This window comes from Neophocaena asiaeorientalis, unplaced genomic scaffold (genome assembly GCF_003031525.2).
Source record: "Neophocaena asiaeorientalis asiaeorientalis breed wild unplaced genomic scaffold, Neophocaena_asiaeorientalis_V1.1 scaffold19, whole genome shotgun sequence".
Lineage (NCBI taxonomy): Eukaryota > Metazoa > Chordata > Mammalia > Artiodactyla > Phocoenidae > Neophocaena > Neophocaena asiaeorientalis.
In genome coordinates, this window is record NW_020173388.1 from 4271995 (window position 1) to 4290825 (window position 18831).

Consider the following 18831-nt stretch of genomic DNA (forward strand, 5'->3'; position numbering starts at 1 on the left):
TAATCCATTTTAAGGATATTTGTGTATGCTGTAAGAAAGGGGTTCAGTTTCTTTCTTTTGCATGTAGATATCCACTTGTCCCAGCACTATCTGTTGAAGAGATTATTTTTTCTCCTTTGAATGAACTTGGCATCCTTTCCAAAAATCAGTTGACCATAGATGTATGAGTTTATTTCTGAACTCTCAGTTCTATTCCATTCATCTGTATGTCTATCTTTATGCCAGTACTATACTGCTTTGATCATTATACCTTTGTAGTAAGTTTTGAAATTGGGAGGTGTGAGTCCTCAAACTTTGTACTTCTTTTTCAAGATCGTTTGTCTATGTGGGGTCCCTTGCAGCTCCATATGAATTTGACTATTGACTTTTCCATTACTACAAAAAAAGCCATTGGAATTTTGATAGGGATTAGATTGATCTACAGATCACTTTGGGTAGTACTGACATCTTGACAATATTAAATCTTCCTGTCCATGGAAACAGGATGTATTTCCACTTATTTAGACCTTTCAAGATAATTTTTGATACCCCTTAGTAGAATATTAGTTTAGGCAAAACCATCCAACTCCTTCCAAAGTTACCAGAGGCAAAAGTCCAGAATATTGAATGAATGCATCGAAACACATTTCACTGCAATTCACAAAGCATCACTTTATTTTCATATGAATAGTAGTCACTGATAAAGGGAAAAAACAAAATCATGACTATCAATATTTACTTAGGGAACCATTTTCATAGAACACTGATGAAGGAACATGGTATACATATTCAGAGTCGCAGGGGACACAGGGACAAGCACACTAGATTGAAAGCATAAAAGCATATTCTCATAAGGACCAAGCAATCCTTGTTGTTGGAGGACCAAATGAAATCATCATTAATGTAAGTAGAATCAAAGTTCACGATCCGTAAGTCCTTCTTAAGGTATGCATGATTCAGCTTGTTTACAGTTCGAACAAAGGCATATTTGGAAGCACAACTATATGCTTCCAAACTGTACACTTTCTTGAAGTGCAGATCAAAAAATGGATTGTCCTAGAAGAAAAAGAGAGACATGATTCAGTTTGTAGCCAGGAAAGTAGCTAGATTTCCTGGATTCTCTCATATTGATTGTTGTATTGATTGTAAAGTATCAGTATCAAACATTTTCCCAAAATCTACAAATGAGCTTTCCAAAACTACCCATTTCAAACATGTTGCTTCTATAAAGAACAATAAGAAAGATTATTTTTGAAGCATCTGTGATTTTTCAATTATGCAAATAAATATGTGTCAAAATGTGCAGTTACCAAGTCTTCCCAGGGTAGTGAATTTGAGAGGATGGATGGGGATGGAAGAAAAGGATAAACCCAATTATAGACTTCCACAGGAGAGAAAAGGTTTCTCCTTTTCTCTACTAGGAGGTCGGTCCCTTGTGCTATTTCAGTAGTAGAAGGGGGAAATACAGAATGGCTAAGCAGCCTTTGGCATACAACAGATCACCAACTTGCTGGCTTTGAAGTTAATAGCAAGGATCGTTAAATCATTTGACTGAAACTGACAATTTACTAAAGACTGACTCACTGGATTGCTCTAGGCTGTATACTTCTAGTGGAGATGTTTCAGGGAAAAGTAGGCATCAAACCCAACCTAGGTCCTACATGTTAAAATAATAATCATTGCTACTGTTACTAATAGCAGTAACAACTATGCATTGCATTTATAAAGTGATTTTCAATTTACAAAATGCTTTCGCATTCATTATCTGCCTGACTCCTAACTCTCTTTGAGGGCAGAGGTTTTCAGTTATTTATCTTTTGTGTATCCACTCAACAAATGTGTGTTGAACTGATCTGAAGTCATCCTATAAAAAGAGAAGTGGAGGTAAACATTGCCCTAAATGATAAAGAGGCAGAGAGACCAGACCGAGCAAAAGTATTAATGACTTTTTACCATGAGGTGTGTAAAGTTTGTATATAAGAACGTATGTATTCGCAATTTCTTTTTCAAATAGGAAAATTCTTAGAGGAGACAGGAAAAAGAACAAGGGTTTTGGAGTTAGCCAACCATTTTGACTCTGATGTAACCATGGGCAGGGCACTTATTATATTTGGCCTTCACTTTTTGGATAGGGTTGCTATGAAGTTTGTATGAGATTAATCATTTAAACTGTGATACTAGTATGGAGCTTAATGAATGATAATTCCTTTTCCCAAATCTGTCCCCAAAGATTGTGATACCGGTGTTAATATCACCTTGCTTTACACTATTAAAATTTTTAAAAAACAAAACAATACTTTAAGAAAAAGAATGTACAAGGGTGTTGTGATTTTAAGTACAATGTTCTCTAGTCACACCTTGCAAAATGTTTCCTAGCTGTCATGATTGCAGATTGAAGGACAGTTCTTTAGAGAATCTCAATGAAAGGAAATCACACTCATTCCATCACCAGATACCAAGCATACTCCTTATGTAGTTTCCTCACAGAAACATTTACTCCTTATCATGTAGAAAATATCCTTTGTTCTTTTGAGATACTTGGAGAGGATTAAGTTTTTCCATTAGCCTGATAATTGAAGCCTAAGCAGGTATGAACATAGAATACAAGTTCGTCCATCTGTCCCTTCCTTCCTTCCTCCCTCCCACCCTCCCTCCCTTCCTTCCTTCCTTCCTTCCTTCCTCTCTCCCTCTGTCTCCCCCTTCCTCTCTCTTTCTTTCTTTTGATAGAGCTAAAAGGGAATCTCATTGTTCATTCAGTAATCCCTTGTTTATAGTAGATCAAATATAATATAATATAATGTAATGTAATAGTGAAAAATAGTTTCCAGAGGGGTGAAGCCCAGGTCACACATGTAGTTATTGACAGAGCCAAGACAAGGACTAAGCTCTCACTCAGCCCAACCCCATTTCCTGCTACATCATTCTCTCTTCTGTTGCACTACGTCAGTCTCCAAATCTCCAGTCATTCTGATTTCTCCTTTATAAATTGACTTCAATTTCAATTCCATTCCATTTTAAAGTTGACAACTTTTGGCTTGAAATAGCTCTATTTAAAACTGTATCATTGCTATCGAGAAAAATATAATATATGCTGACTCCTGAGGGTTCAATTACAAGAGGGAGGACAAGTGGAAATTCCCAGAACAACTGAGATATTTTTACTTCATCCACAGAAAAGAAATATTTAAAAGAACTACTCTTTGGATATTATAGGTTTTCTTCTGGCAGTTTAATATTTTAGGCCCTAAAGTGATCAGAAAAATAGAAATACTCAATTTCCCTTTTGTATCTAGTTCACTATGAAAGATAACAATCTTCAAATGGGAAAGGGAATAATTAAGAACATAGAGATGGAATTAAAGGCCAGAAAGGTGAGGAGAAAATAGAGCAGAGCTAGCTGCTTCCAATGAATCTAAGCTGACAGGCTTGATTAATACATCCCTGGGCACTGACCAAGCTTATAGAAAATAATTATGACATTAGTAGCAATTGGGGTATTACTCTTGGGGTTGGTATAAAAGATGGGGTCTGTAAAATCTTTCTTTCTTAGAAATTTATTTCCTAGTTCTGTAGAAATGGTTGTATTAGATGTTCTCTATCATTTAATAATATACTTGCAGACTAAAAGATATAAGTGCTGTATAATTGGCTGTATAAAATCAGCCAATTATGTTAAACTAGCATATCTACCTTTATTCATATTCATATTCATTTGAATATGAATAACATATTCAAATATGTTATTATGAATAACATAATTCAGGCTGTCATTAGCCTGAATAGAAAGGCCTTTAAAATTGATTTTTTTTAGAAAGCATTTGAATGCATTTTGTTTGGCATTATATTTATTCAATAAAGTATTTAATTAGTGCTAAGTTGGACCCTGTTGCTAAGCCCCAGCAAGCAATCATCCTAGATAGGGTTAAACCCCCAGTAAAATTGCCATATTGCACATGTCTTAATGAAGTTTGAATGTTAAATAAATTGTATATTCACTTGAGGACTTGAGAAAAAATTAAGAAAATGGTCAAAAAAAGAGGTGGGCATGATTAATTCTTGAAACTACAGGTTAGTGAACTTGACACTGACTTGTGATAAAATTCAATGCAGTATAGAAATTTTGGCAAATACCTAAAAGTATATAGAAGAAAATACTTTAAAAATTTGTACCCCTATGACACAGAGATAATTATTGTTAAAGTACTGGTTAGTTTCATATATACATTTACATACCCACATACATTTTTTTGTATTAAAATTTAAGGTTCAGCTTTCAATTTTCAATACTATGATAAATTAAGTATGTAAAATGAGATAATATTATAGAAAAGTTTTGTATTCAGCTGACTTTTAAAAAACGTATTAAGTGGTGAACAATTGTGTTCTGAGGTATTCTTTTGGAAACATGACTTTTAATGACCATGTAATGTTCCAGCATAATGACATGAAAAAATATATTTAACTATTTCCTAAGTGTTGAACATTTAGGTAGAATATAATGTCAGAAAAAATGCTATGTGATTACTTAGGAAAGAAAGCAATGAAATCCAGCATGCCTTCACCAAGAAGTCATGCCAAACACACCAAATTTTAAAAATAGGATTCCTAGGTGATAAGATAATAGCAGATAACATATATTGATTTCAGTAAAGATCTTAAGGGAAAAATTTAGATAGTCAGACTAGATAATTAATAAGGCAGAATTAAGTGGCAGAATTAAGAGCTTGTGTCCATCTAACTTACCACTGTATCCTCAGAGCCTAACAGAGCCTGGTATACCATAAATTCTCTGTGAGTGACTGAATACACAAATTTGTAGAGATGATAAACAACCAGTCCAAAGAAGACAAATTGATAGATTTGGAGGTAAAGTCTAGTTCCATCTCTAGAGTAGTTATTTGACCTTAGGCAAGTCAGTTAATCTCTTTATGTCTCATTTTCCTCATCTGTAAATCAGGAGTAATGATAGAATCTAATTCATGGAATTTTTGTGACAATTATGTGAAGTTACATATGGAAAGAGCTTTTTGTGGTTCCTGTCATCTGGTAAGAGTTTACTGAGTGTGAGATGGTAGCAGGTAGCAGTACTACTAGTAGTGGTAATAATAGTAGTAGTAATGATAACCTGTCAATTACCTAGAGGTATGCACTTAGCCCTGCCTGCTTCATCATTTTTATTATTGACTTGAATGAAGTCCTAAATGCTGTGTGCATTAAATCTGCATCATACTATAGTGAATATTAAAAAATCAAAATATTAGAAGATTTGATAGGTAGGAACAATAGGCCAACCTAAGAATATGGCATTTAATCAGATTAAGAATAAATGAGCTTAAATTCTAATTCATCCAACAATAACAGAAATATTTATTGAGTCCCTGATAACTGCCAGGCAGAAGGCTACAATAAAAGATGAAAAGGAATGGTTACAGTTTTTTTATCCAGAGGGGAGACAGAGTAAGCCAACAGTTGCAGTTTGTTGGATTATTTACATCCACTGTGCAATGGGGTTATAGGGCAGGGGGACATGAGTAGGACTTTCCTCCATGGGGAATCTGAGAATGGGGTGAGGGATGGAGGTGACTGAGCTTTCTAAGCCCCGAGAGTATTAAAGCACCTTTGCTGTATAAAGTTTTAGGAGAAATGACCAGATATAAAGAAGCCAGATCATGAAGGGCTTTTATCTAGATTTTATTCCATGTGCGTAGAAGGTGCGGCAGATCAGGTTAAATGGCAATTCATGCCCAAAAGACCTGAGGTCTCAGTTGAGTGTTTACTAGAAATAAGAATCCAGATCAAAGGAAATAGAAACTGGTCACGCTAATTCTAAAGTATTGTATTTAATTCTGGAAAAGCTGAAACATTCCAGAGGAGAAGAGATTACATAGTGAAGGGTGTTGCAGCAATGTCATGGGAGAAAATAACAACAGCGCTATGACCTCTTAGTGTTTGTATAACCTGTCATATTAACTTATTTGATCTTCATATGAACATTATTTAAAGAATGAAATGGTTACATTTAACCCAGAAAAGAGAAAACTTGAGGGAACCTTATTAGTGTCTTCAAACATTGGAAAGGCTGCTATGTGAAAGAAGGATTGGGTTTGTTCTGGTTGGTTCAAATGACGATGCTAGGACTGATGGGTGGATGTTATAGTGAAGGAGATTTTAGTTAAACATAAGTGGGACATGTAAAAATAAAGGATGTTAATTTGGAAGTAGAATGGATTTACTCATGTGGTAATGAGTTCTCCATCAGTAGAAGAGTTCAAGGAGAGACTGGGAAAACCACTTTCAAGTGGTCACACAAGAGATTAAAGTACACACCCTTTCCCCACTTTCAACACTGAGGTTGTAGGATTTCCAAGGGTTATTGATCCTTCCAGAGGATCATGCAGCTGACAGTAAAATCTGAAGAAGATGAGGAAAGGAATCCCCACAAATTATGGAGGAAACTGGGCTGGGAAGAGAGTGGTGGTGGAAGCATCAGATATTTAAAGTTTCATAACTGGCTAGAAGATTGTGTTTAACCTGTTAAGAAGACCTTGGGAAAGATGCTTTAAATCTAATCGAAAAAATTCAAATTTAAACTCATAAAAACAGAACAAACAAACCAGTAGATCATCCCAGTAGAGTAAACTGTACCACTTAAGAATAATATGTCATTTTAACTCTCAGTACATGCCAAAAATATATGAAGTAAGATATTAACCATAGAGGTCTCCAGCATATTGATCCCATATCTCCCTTACAAAACATAACACTTACTGTATCTGCTTCTTTTCCATCGATCATCCGCAGATCGTTCAAAGACCACTTTTTGGTTACTTCATATTTTTCATCTAAGCCTATTCTGTAGTGTTTCACCATAATTATTTTTACTTCTTCATTTTTGGTCACTGTAGGACAGAAAAACACTTCGTTTACCTAGACTCTTAGAAGATAATAAATTATTCATCATCATACTTTTCAGTATTTATGAATCTCCTTTTCCTATAATAAGCTTGAACGTACATTGTATCTGCACCCCAGTTATGAACCCTGAGGTATCTGAAGCTTCATGAGTATGCCCTCAAATTTCCTCAGTGTGTTAACTTTATTTTTGCTGCAATTGTGGTCACGTACAGCCGCGGTAGTGTCTGTCAGATAGAACACCGAGCTCTGTGCTTTCAGCTCTGAGCTTTGTGGTGGAGGATAGAGTTCAACTCAGGGCAGGAAATAGGAGGCTTAGTGTGAGCGTACAGTCAGTGCCAAAGTGTTTACCAGAACAAGTTGGAATTTTAATTTATGACAATATAAGAAAATGAGCACAGGAAAGTAAACAGTTCTGCTCACACAGCAACCCACTGTTGAAGACCGACCATGCAAATACTTGTGCACACTTTTTTTATAAGTTGCTGTGAGATTTTTGATGTAAGAGTGCTTGCAAAACACCAACTACTGACCTATTTGGTATCGTTTGAGATTTTTAATCCTCCGTAGTGTGTATCCAAAATCCTAGTATTCAAAATGTGCCATTGAGACAAAAAACTTTAGTACTATACTTTGAAAGGTATGGGAAAATCATTGCTTATTTTATGTGAACAACATGAGGGAAATAATTTCCTGGTCTTAAAATCATAGTGTTTGGTCTCATATGAACACATTAGAAGAATCAACATTTGATGTTAGAGTTCCTGGACTGAAAGTTATCAATGAATTCCCAAGGGAGTATTTACTGGGTATCCACTATTTGCCTGATAGAACTATTACAAATGCCACAGGGAGTAAAAGTATGAGACATGGTCCCTGCCCTCTGGAAACTTATGGTTTTGTTGAAGAGACAAGGCTAACACACATGTGTCACATAAAATATATAATATGAAGGTATACAGGTATATTATAAAGAGGTGGCAGTGGGAATTGAATATCTTAAACTTTCAAGATGGATGATGTCACTTGGAGAGTTACAAGCTGGTTCTGTCTTCTAAGAATGAGACTGGAATTTGTCTTTGGGGAAGACTCTCTTCTGGTTCTGGAAAGCATCACTTTGGCATGACCTCCTAGTTAAGAAGATTAAAACAATATATTACAATATAATCATAGGGATAGATAAGCAATATGGAACAGACTATATGTTCAACAGAAGTTCTAAGAAGGGAGAGGATTTGAATAAAGGAAATAATTATGGAAGAAATAGAATTGGAGATAGAGCTTTAAAATTAGTAAAGGCAAGGATGATACTGATGGCATTTCTAGGTGAAGGACAGTATGACAAAATGAGTAGACAACAGACCCTGAACTTCACCAGGTAGGATTAGAGACAGTGTATTGTATAGATTGATTGGTGTTAGGATATGGTGGACAACAAGGTTAACCAGGTTGTGAAAATGTTTTGAAAAATGACAGAAACCACTGTGGACTCATGGGGTCTCAACCCCCCTCTGATGGGAGGCATTGGAATCTGGCCTGGACAGTAAGGGCTCCAGAGTTGGGACTGGTGAAGGGAGTAGTTATCCTCTGTAAGTACAGGTGATACTGAAATTAAGGCCAACAGTTGAGCTTAGACTTCATGATGGAGCTGAGCTCAGTCTCCCAGAGAAGGGAGTCTGAGCAGGTTGACAAATCTAAGAAGAGGGCACTATGTCAGTTCAGTGAAAGCTCATACTGTAATACATATTCAGTAAGTCTCTTTCCTCCTTGCACAGGAGACTAATACAGTGGTGCCCTGTTGAAGGAGTATTTTTCTGGAATCAGTGATGCCCAGGATACACTGAAGAAGAAAAGGAAGAAGAACCGGAGGTCCCTAGAAGAGGCAGTGTGTCTTAGTGGGCTCTGGCATTAAACATTCCGGATTCAAATCATGACACCACTTCTTACAGTGTGGTCTGTAATCTCATTATTTAATCTCTAGAGAGATTAAACCTCAGTTTTCTCATGTTGTAAAGTGGACATCAGAGTGATACAAACCCATAGGGTATAAAGATTAAAGTATATAAATGACTTAGAGTAGTGCCTGGTTTATAGTAATTGTTTCCGTTTTTTGTTTTGTTTTGTTTATGAGGCTGTTGTTGGAATCTAGGCATAGGATGTAGGCAATGGAAATAGAGGTGGTAAATCTAAGTTAGATTTTAAATGAGGCATTCACAACACTGGATGGAAACCAAATACATAAGCATGGTTGGGCGGAATTGTGAATTTAGTCTTTGATGTACAGATGAGCTCCATAAACTATCTCAGAAGAGAAGGAGATGACGGAAGTTTATAGTTTAGGAATGAAGATACAGACTTGGGATTTTTCTGTGGGGACAGGTTTCCAAAACTAGGTTTATAAGGAAAAGAGCAAAGGAAAGAGGTGAAACAGAGTAGAGGAAAATAAAGGTGCCAGCAGAGAGGTCTAAGAAGGGGCCAGCAGAAAAGAGACAAGCCCAACAGTACAATGCTATGGAAATCAAGAGGACAGAGAATTTCAAGAGCTGGAGACAATCCCATGAAGTTACTTTGTTGGGTAATTTTGTTCAGTCCTGGCACGGAATCTGACTTAGGGAAGATCATTGATTTCTTCCCTGAGGGCAGTTTCTCTAGAATGGGGAGGGCAGAAAACAGCTTGTAGAGGGCTCCTTCATGGACTAACTATACTGAGTGCGTACTATGCACCAGTTCTTATGTTAGGTAGGGTTTAGAAAGAGAGATAAGAGAATAAAGGCTATGATTTAGATCACATATTCCAAGAGTCTGGAAGAGGAGTGATTGCATATTTTGAGGACAAAAGGAGTGATTGAGGGGCACGTCCTGGAGGGGACCTAGTGTGGAAGATCTTAACCCTGGGTAAGAAAACTGGCTCAGAGACTGTGAGTCTCCTGAAACTGTGCAACATTTGGTGGGTTTCTGCCCGTGTATACTTCTCCAACCCTAAAAAAGGTCCACTTCCACTGGTCTAGATGTTAACTTTGGGAAGAGGAAAGGAAAAGAGAAAAGAAGCCATTAGGCTGGTGTGTTGAAGTGGAAGCATGGTTAATTCTGTCATACTTACTAAGGGCAAGATTTTGGAGGCAGTTCCTTCCACTAGGAGGTAATTGTCTGTCCAGACAAAGGCTCTACCTCAGAACCAAATAATAATGTTCTTGTTGGCTAGCTGTCTCACTGGTGACTTAGGAAGTGGGAGAGGATGGGGAGAAATAACTGGATACTGTATAAAAATATCATTTGAAGCAAATTTCACTGCCTTATCCACATGTTATGATAACCAGCTAATTGACTGTAGACCCACTGATTTGTTTCATTAATTTGATAAGTATTTGAGTGCCCCTTTTGTACAAAGCCCTGGGCTAGGCATTGAAAAAGTGCATTCCCCTATGGTACCATTCCTGCTCTTGCTGAGATTACAGAGAGTGGGGTTTCAGAGAGAAAACACACGATCAAGTGCTGTGGATGAGGCGTGGACAGGGTCTTATAGGAACATGGAGAAGGGATATCTTCATTCCACTAGGGGTCAGGGAGAGCTTCTTTTTTTTTTTTTTTGTGGTACGCGGGCCTCTCACTGTTGTGGCCTCTCCCGTTGCGGAGCACAGGCTCCGGACGCTCAGGCTCAGTGGCCATGGCTCAGCGGCCATGGCTCACGGGCGCAGCCGCTCCGTGGCATATGGGATCTTCCCGGACCGGGGCATGAACCCGCGTCACCTGCATCGGCAGGCGGACTCCCAACCACTGCGCCACCAGGGAAGCCCCAGAGAGAGCTTCTTGAAGGAGGTTATCTGAGTTGTAAAGGACCATGGGAGTTAGCAGAATGAAGAAAGGGGTAAAGGGAGTTCTGGAACAGCATGTGTACAAAAGCGTAAAATACTTGAATCTTTGGAGTCCTTACAGGCATTTAGTATTGCTGGCATGAAGGGTAGGGGTGAATAGGTGGTAGGAAGCAGGGTAGGCAGGAGCTGGTTCCTGAATGGTCTAGAATGCTACGCTAAGGAGTTCAAATATTATCCTGAAAGCTCTGTTTTCGGGGAGATTGATGAGGGTGAGGAGTGTTGTCGCTGAAGGACTTTAGGTGAATGGTCAGGCTGAGCTTTACATTTTAGAAAGTTTTCTCGGGCAGTTCTGTAAAGGATGGGTGGGAGGGAGGGAATGAAGAAAGAGATGTTAAGAAGTTAGGATCTACCAGTCATCGAGTTTTCTTACATTAATGGTCACTGTCCCACTAATAACAAACTAAGAAAATGCACGCTTTAAAAGTTAACCTTTTGATACAATGATGCAGCACAGAGACGGTACAACCTCCTCCATTTGGCAAAGTCGTCTCCTCTGTAGCCAAGGAGGTTCCAAGAACTGTCTTTAGCCAAGAGTCAAGTCTGATCAGGCTGGAGTGGACCCAATCCCTAAGTTCCATACTTGAGTTCTGCTGCTAGCTAAAATTAAATGGCCGTATTCACATTAAGGCAACAGCAAAGTGGAAACATCACATTGTCTTAAAACAGAAATGTGTTTATATAGTCAAAATGTTAACAGAGTTGGTTTGCGTAACATCAGATGTGCCGCTATCTAATTATGATTTAGTGATAGCTATAGACCCAGGGACTTTCAGAATGAACCTGCTCCAGTTTCACTCTTTTAGTTGGTATTTTCAGAACAACCATCTTAATTTCACGCTAACAACTTATCTTCACTTTTAATTTCAAAATAAACATTGTTGTTAATAACTGCCTCTATTATCACGGTGAAATAGTCACTATTATTCATGAGGCTAAGTGGAAAGAAGATTGGCCAAGTGAACCAATATAATTTGGCAGAACAGGAAAAACAGTAGCTCATGAGTAAACTGCACAGAAAAACTTTAAATACATAAACCACTGTCATTTTACAATCCCAGTGTTACATAATTGTTTTCATCATTGAAATTAAGTAATAGGGAAAAACTACCATGAGATATCGAAGACAAGACGCCTCAGTGAAAATGTTTCAGTGTATTGGTGATGTCTTGGGGTTGTTGAGAATGCTATTACTGATTTCATCAAAAAAGTAACTTTCAAATAATTTTTCTAGAAATATTTTAATCAAATCGATTTTGGGGCAATACTGGGTACTCTAGGTTTAATGTTTGTCCCTCCTTCCCCTCAATTCCTATGTTGAAATCCTAACCCCCAAGGTTATGGTAGTAGGAAGTGGGGTCTTTCAGAGGTGATTAGGTCATGAGGGTAGAGCCCTCATGAATGGGATTAGTGTCCCTCTAAAAAGACCCCAGAGAGCTCCCTTGCCCTTTCCACCCTGCAAGGTTAGAGGGAGAAAAAGGTGGTCTATGAGGACGCAGATCCCCACCAGACACCGAATCTGCAGGCACCATGTTCTTGGACTTCCCAGACTCCAGAACTGTGAGAACTAAATGTTTGTTGTTTATAAGCCACCCAGTCTCTAGTATTTTGTTTCCTTTTCTTGTTAACTTATTTAACACTCTTTTTGTGAACAGTATAAATGATTTCACAAAATTATTCAATTCTCCGGTTCACAGAGAAGAAGTTCTTTTTTGGCATCAACATGTAATAGGTATGGAGAATTTATGCATACCATCTTCATAATTCTAGCAAATGCCATTTATTTTCAAATGAATTACCTGTGAGTGGAGAATGGTTTTCTAAATATATGTGAATACTTAAATCTGTATCTGAATATGTATACAATTTTAATTTATAAAATATAAATACTTCCATATGTTTACTGTATATTTTATTTTTATTATAAATATTTATTTACAGCATATACTATTTATACATAAATACTTCAGCATGTTTTCACAATAGATACATTCTTTTCTGTAATTTTAACAATATAACCCCACCTTCCAATTTGGAATAAAATTCTAGCCCTATTTGAAGTAGAATTTATCATTTTTTCCCCCTAGTTAGGATTTAAGAGGAGCATACTATATGTAGATGTAAATGTTATTATTTCTGGTTCAGAGAGGTCAACACCGAGGCCACAGCGTTGCCCCATATATCACAGCTGGCAGGTGGGCAAAGCAGAGTCATGTTTCACACCAGCTGTGTCGGACTCCTAGCCTTCCAAGGTCCATTCCACCATGCCCTGCTACTTCCCATCCAATCAGCCATAATCACTTTACATGCGATTTCAAGTCCTTCAGAATTTCTTTAACTCATTTGCATTCTCATCACTGCACAACTGACTTGTCCGTTTCTTTTTCTGTACTTTATAGAGCTCCTCCCTCCTTCCTAAGAAGTTGCCGCTTTTAACAGCCAGGGATAATGATGGTCTAGGCTAGGGGAAGCTAATTTCAAGGGGAAATGACCATGTAAACCCTGATGTGGGAGGAGACAGAGGTGCCAGGAAATCCCCAATGTAAATCCTAGCAAACTTCAGAGAGGGAGACAGGATTTAAGACATCTGCTTTTTGACATTGACCAAGTAAGTTATCAAGGCAACAGTAAATCACAATCATCTGGTTGTGAGACCCCTGCAAAAGCCAGACTCTGATTGGATAAATAGAAAGTTTAATTTATTTAAACATATCTTCTTTAATTTGAGATATGCATGATGGGATTTAACTACTCTAGACTTGATTCTCACAAATTTAGAACTGCTGGATTGTAGGATATAAAGAGGAAATCATAACTATATGTCTCCCTACTCCCAGAAGGTGGCCAACATTCAAAACCTGGAGTTACCTGCCTCAACAGTTGAGATATGGCCTGCTTGATTCCTATCAATGGAGATTTTCTGAGTAAAGCATAGTCAAAGATTTAGGACTAGCAAGCATCACCTTGACTTTATTTTAAATTACTGTTCTGTCTAATTGCATTTGAAATGGTCATAAAGAGATGCCACATTTGGGGAAAGTGCTCTCAAGTTGATGGATGTGATATGTAGAAGAGTCATAAAGTTCGTGAATGAACATGACTTATAATGTTAACTTTTACCTGGAATATCACAATATTGTCTTCTCTTTCTCACATCTAAGAGAACCTTGTTTTTCCTTTGCTTCTAACATGACAGAATCATTGAATTTTACTAATGAAAGTGATCACCTACTTTATGTGGCCATTGTCCAGGTGAAAACATTGAACCCTAAAGAGGTTGCCTTCACACATGTTAACAATGCCAACCCCTTGTTGTTCCAATCCTGGTTAAAAGGATTCATGTCATTTATGAAAACAGACAGCAGGTGACCCCAGCTCACAGTGTCTTTCTCAGAACTTGAGGATATTGGGGAAAAAATTACATCCATTTACAAAAATTTAATTCTAGGGGTGTTTTTTTTTTCCATGCCAGATAGAACGAGTTAATTATATAGTTGGAGGCAGGCATTAAGATACATGTGGTAAATTAGATGTAAATAATGCCTGGTAAATAAATATGCATTATTGATCTATTTTTTATAAGTTTCTTAAAAAACACATATACACTAATGTTATGTGATGAGTAATTAGCTTTATAAAGTAGGATTATAATAGGTATAAAATTATTAAATTTTAATGTTGGAATAAGCATATTCTCTAATATATTAAGTCAAGATACTTTGAGATATAGTGTTCTGATCGTTTGAATATAATACAGTGTCTAAAATTGTTTCATTTGAACTTTTTCCATTTGATTTCTTTCTTTTTCCTGGACTGATTTTAAGTTTTGTACCTTGCTGATATGCTAAGCCTTACACTTTTTATTTATTTGGCAAAATATGCTAGGTAACGTATTAGATAAATGTTAGTATTCTTATTATTAAGTAAATATTTGTATACTTATTAGGAATTACAGAATTTTAAAGAGTTCTTAGCACTTTCTCTAAAGATGTTCTACTTCCCTTATAGTAGCCCCTCTTGCCAACTTTTGAAAGTTCTTCTATGCAAATTATCAGGAAAGGAATTATAACAAATTTTCCGAAAATGCTGAACTGTGTGCCTTAAAAAGCAAAGTCTACAATGAAAACTTAGAGTTTCTAAGCTCTTTCCTCCAAAGCCCCTGAAAACTATTAAAAAGCATGGATTGGGAAAAGGAAATGCTTATATTAAATTCAATAATGGCACAAGAATTTCTGTCTAAATTCAGCACAAAAATTACTGGTTAGGTAAATCATAATTAAGTGCAAAAGCTTATTCCTACCTTTGGACAATTTTCATGAATTTTTAAAATATGAGGGAAAATATTTTAATTAGTTTAGAGAACATTTCCTTAAAGTTCCATCTTCATGAGCTAATTTCTATCATTAAAATAGTGTTTCTGTGAGCATACTGTGAGAAAGAATTTTTAAAAGATCATTTCTCTTTTCAAAATAAGCCACCAGGAAGTCTAAATAAGCCTCAGAAGAAAATCTAAGGTCTTTTTTTCTTTTTCTTTCCTAGCATGAAAAGAGAGAACCCTAGTTGTCCAGATTGGTTGGAAATAGAGCTGTATAACTCAATTCTCCAATATGTTTAAAAATATATAGAGAGCTCTCCGTTGAATTTTTTAAAACAAGCTCTTACACAAGAAAACTGCATGCCATGCAAGTGAATTAAATAAGACTGGAGACTAAATAAATCAGCAAAAGCACATACCCAGTTTCATTTCTGAACAATTAACCAAAATATTCTTAATACAATATTTTTTTGTCTTCCATTTTAGCACTTAAAAAAATTCTGTAGAATCCACATTCTTAATCTTCGCATAGTTAAGTTCTATCACAAGAAGATACATCTGCTGTTATTGCATAGGAAAATAAACACCCAAAAATGTCCTTCTATCACCCAAGCATCTTGGGGTTATTTACGTTTTGAAATGATAACAGAAAGAACAGATTACCTGACACACAGAGGTAATACCTGTCCTGGACCGAGAACTCTATTTCAATAAACTCGTACAGATTCTGCGAGAGTGGCTTAAACAGTTTCTTCTCCAAGTCCTCCTTTACCAATGATGACATTTCCTCCAGTTCCACTTGGCCTGAGGTTCTGGCTCCAGCTCACTCTTTCTCTCCTTCTGCTCCCTAGATTTCTTGTTTTGGTTTGCAGCTCCTATGTGAGTCCTTCCCACCTCCCAACCCTCACTTTCAACTTCTCATTCCTAGCCAGACCCAGGCTCCTGAGAGCACTCAGCGCGGTCAGACCCCTCAATGCAGTATCTGCCCAGTGGCAGCAGCGACGGCAGCCAAAATACAGCAGCGGCATCAGCCCCGCTGTCACTCTCCAGCATCCAGGCTCAAGGAGGCTGCTCTCTGGAGCTCTCCTGTGGTTTGGGGATGGGCAACATATTTATGAACACCAGCAGATACACTTGTGGAGTCCCCTGGTCTCCCTAGTCTAGTAACCTTTTCCGCTTTCACATCACTCTGCAGAAGAAGACCACTACTTCAGCTTGATTCCGTTACATAAATCAGCTGTCTGGCTCTATCGATTGGGATCATCTTCCATTAAGAACTTTGCTGTCATCGGCAAGAGAAAAAGCACCCGTGCTTTCTCCTGACACTTCCAACAAGTCTCTTTCCCTCCTTACTTTCCCCTCCTGCAATTCATTCAGACCTTTGTTTTCAAGAGAGTCAGCATCCATTCCTGCGTCCAAATTATTTTTTAAATGGGCTTACTTTAATATTCTTCATTTCTTTACTCACAAAGAGAAATTTACTAGGTACCTACTGGAGCAAAGCATGGTATCTGTTTCTTGGGAGGGTGGATTTCCTATCCTCAAGAAGCTTATAATCTAATAGAGATGAGTACACCAAATAATTATCATAAATGTTTAAAAGTGATAAATGGCACAAGAGAAAGGAAATATAGAAAAGTTATTTGTACCTGGAGAGTGTCAGAGACAGTGCTGTAGGGGAAGATCTGGAACTTGAAGGGTGAGAGGGAAGTATCCAAGTGGAGGAGGGGGAGATGCATATTCTGTGGAAGGAATGTTGGAACGAAAGCTCTGATCAGTAAGCCGCAGGGGGTGCTTGGGAGGACAGGAAGCAGTCCGGTTTGCTTAAATTATATAATTTGTGGAAGTAAAATATAAGGGTGGAAAGGTAAATTGAGTGGGACCGGCTATAAAGGGCCTTGAATGCCAGAATAATCCTTTGGATTTTATTCTATGCAAGTAGAGAACCAATGAAGATTTGGGGGCATTCATTCATTTGACAAATATTTTTCAAGGGCTGATTTTTGTGCCAGGCTCTGCTCTAGGACTGGGAATATGGCAATGAAGAAAATAGGTCCATTCCTTGCTCTTCTGGAGCTTAGTGGGGTAGATGGAAAATAAATAAACAAAGCAGGAGTCCATCCAAGGTATACTCAGCTGCAAGTAACAGAATACATGACATCAAGTTGTAAATAAGAAAGACGTTAAACGATCTCTCATAATAAGAGGTCTGCAAGTAGGCAGTCCCAAATTTAGCTCAGGACTCATAGGTGAGGGTCCCAAGTGCTTGCCATTTTCTGATCTTCCATCCTCAGAGGCTGGCTTTTTATCCTTAGGCCACTGTTGTTCAGCTCCAAAGACAGGAAGAAAGAGGAGTGCTGTCCTTGACTTCTCTTTTTGTCAGAAGCAAACTCTTTCTCAGAAACCAGCCAACAGGCTTTCTTTTACATCTTGGTGGCCATGACTGGGTCACATGGCCATCCCTAGGAAAGCCAGAATTTGTCATTTTTGGTTTCTATCACGGGAAGACAGATTTTCTAACAAGGAAGAAGGGCTGGGAATGACTGCAAGCAGGCAGCCAAAAATGTCGTCCGTGGCTCCCCTAAGAAACATCAATGGCATGTGTGACTAGGCTGAATCGTGGGGTCCTGGGTGAGACATTTGCCTTTCTGAGCCTGTTTCCTTATCTGAAGAATGATCTCTAGGCTCTTTTCCTACTTTAATATCTCCTATTCTGTTTGTGATTCTGGGAATCTATTAAAATAATTTGGGTAAGAGGACCAGAGAACTGGTACTCTGCTTTTGGGTATGGAAAATGGAGAAGAAGGAATGAATATAAGATATATTTGGATGACAAAATCAATAAGCTGTGGCACCTAATTGGATGTGAAAGGAGGAAGGTGGAGTCAATATGACACAACTACTTTCCACTTTCATCCAGAGAATGAGTAAATGGGTTTACATCACAGGAGGTAGGTTTTCAGAGAATTATTTTCAGCTTTCACTTAAAAAATTATTTTCCTATGAAGGAAAAAAAGACTGGAACAACTCATCAGCAATACTGTCATAAATATTTGATTAGATATTTATTTATGTGATTCTTTGTTTTATGTTTTTCTCCCCTCCTAGACTGTAAGTTTCATGAGGGCGGGAACCCATGTTTTTCCCACTTGCTATACAATCAGGGTATGTGATACACAGTACCTAGCACATCATAGGCATTCTTGCATTCATTTATTCACTCAATTTATTTGTAACAATTTACTAAAAGAACAAATAAGAATCAAATAGTCTTCTAATGACAAATTTTTTTTGCAAAGTTGATTTTGCAGTGAAATATCTTCACAGCTGGAGCAGACAGCTGTTAGTGCTGGGGAGGGGGGAAATTTCCCTTTACCCCTCTTGAATTCTTCTGGCTGGTCTAATAATTAAATTGATGCAAGACAGATTAACAGGAGAAAAAAAACTATTTAATTCGTACACACGGAGGTCTCATAGAAATGGGACTCCTGAAGTGGCCAAAGCAGGCTGTATACATATCATTTTTAGATAAAGAAACAATTATTTGTGAAGATTTAACAAAACAAAGAGGATTGTGCTTGGGGTAGCAGACTAATGGAGAAGTAATAGGGTTTTTCTATACAGCTTTCTTAACCTTGAATTCCCTAACAGTGATAAGGATGCTTTCTATCCTCTTGGTATAGGGAAAATAACTTCACATGGGAAATTTATTTCCTGCTTTCAGGGGGAAAGAAAGGGGTCAGAGTTGGTTTTTTA

The 18831-nt window shown here is 37.5% G+C and overlaps 1 protein-coding gene across 1 annotated transcript; it reads right to left on the reverse strand.

Moving 5' to 3' along the window:
* Positions 1-734: 734 nt before the first annotated feature.
* EXOC1L (exocyst complex component 1 like) lies at positions 735-15859 on the reverse strand. Its single transcript, XM_024746625.1, has 3 exons — positions 15739-15859; positions 6748-6878; positions 735-1035 (listed from the first exon to the last, which is right to left on the reverse strand). Exons 1-3 carry the CDS (start codon positions 15857-15859, stop codon positions 769-771), a joined length of 519 nt encoding a protein of 172 aa, XP_024602393.1. The 3' UTR covers positions 735-768.
* Between the last annotated feature and the right edge of the window lie 2972 nt (positions 15860-18831).

Excerpts from the sequence above, each read along its gene's own strand:
- EXOC1L (XM_024746625.1), bottom strand. The coding sequence starts at position 15,859 with ATGTCATCATTGGTAAAGGAGGACTTGGAGAAGAAACTGTTTAAGCCA. Across the intron at positions 6,879-15,738 it reads GTATTACCTCTGTGTGTCAG|TGACCAAAAATGAAGAAGTA; the intron begins GTAATCTGTTCT and ends TCTGTCCTACAG. Across the intron at positions 1,036-6,747 it reads ATGGAAAAGAAGCAGATACA|GACAATCCATTTTTTGATCT; the intron begins GTAAGTGTTATG and ends TTTTTCTTCTAG.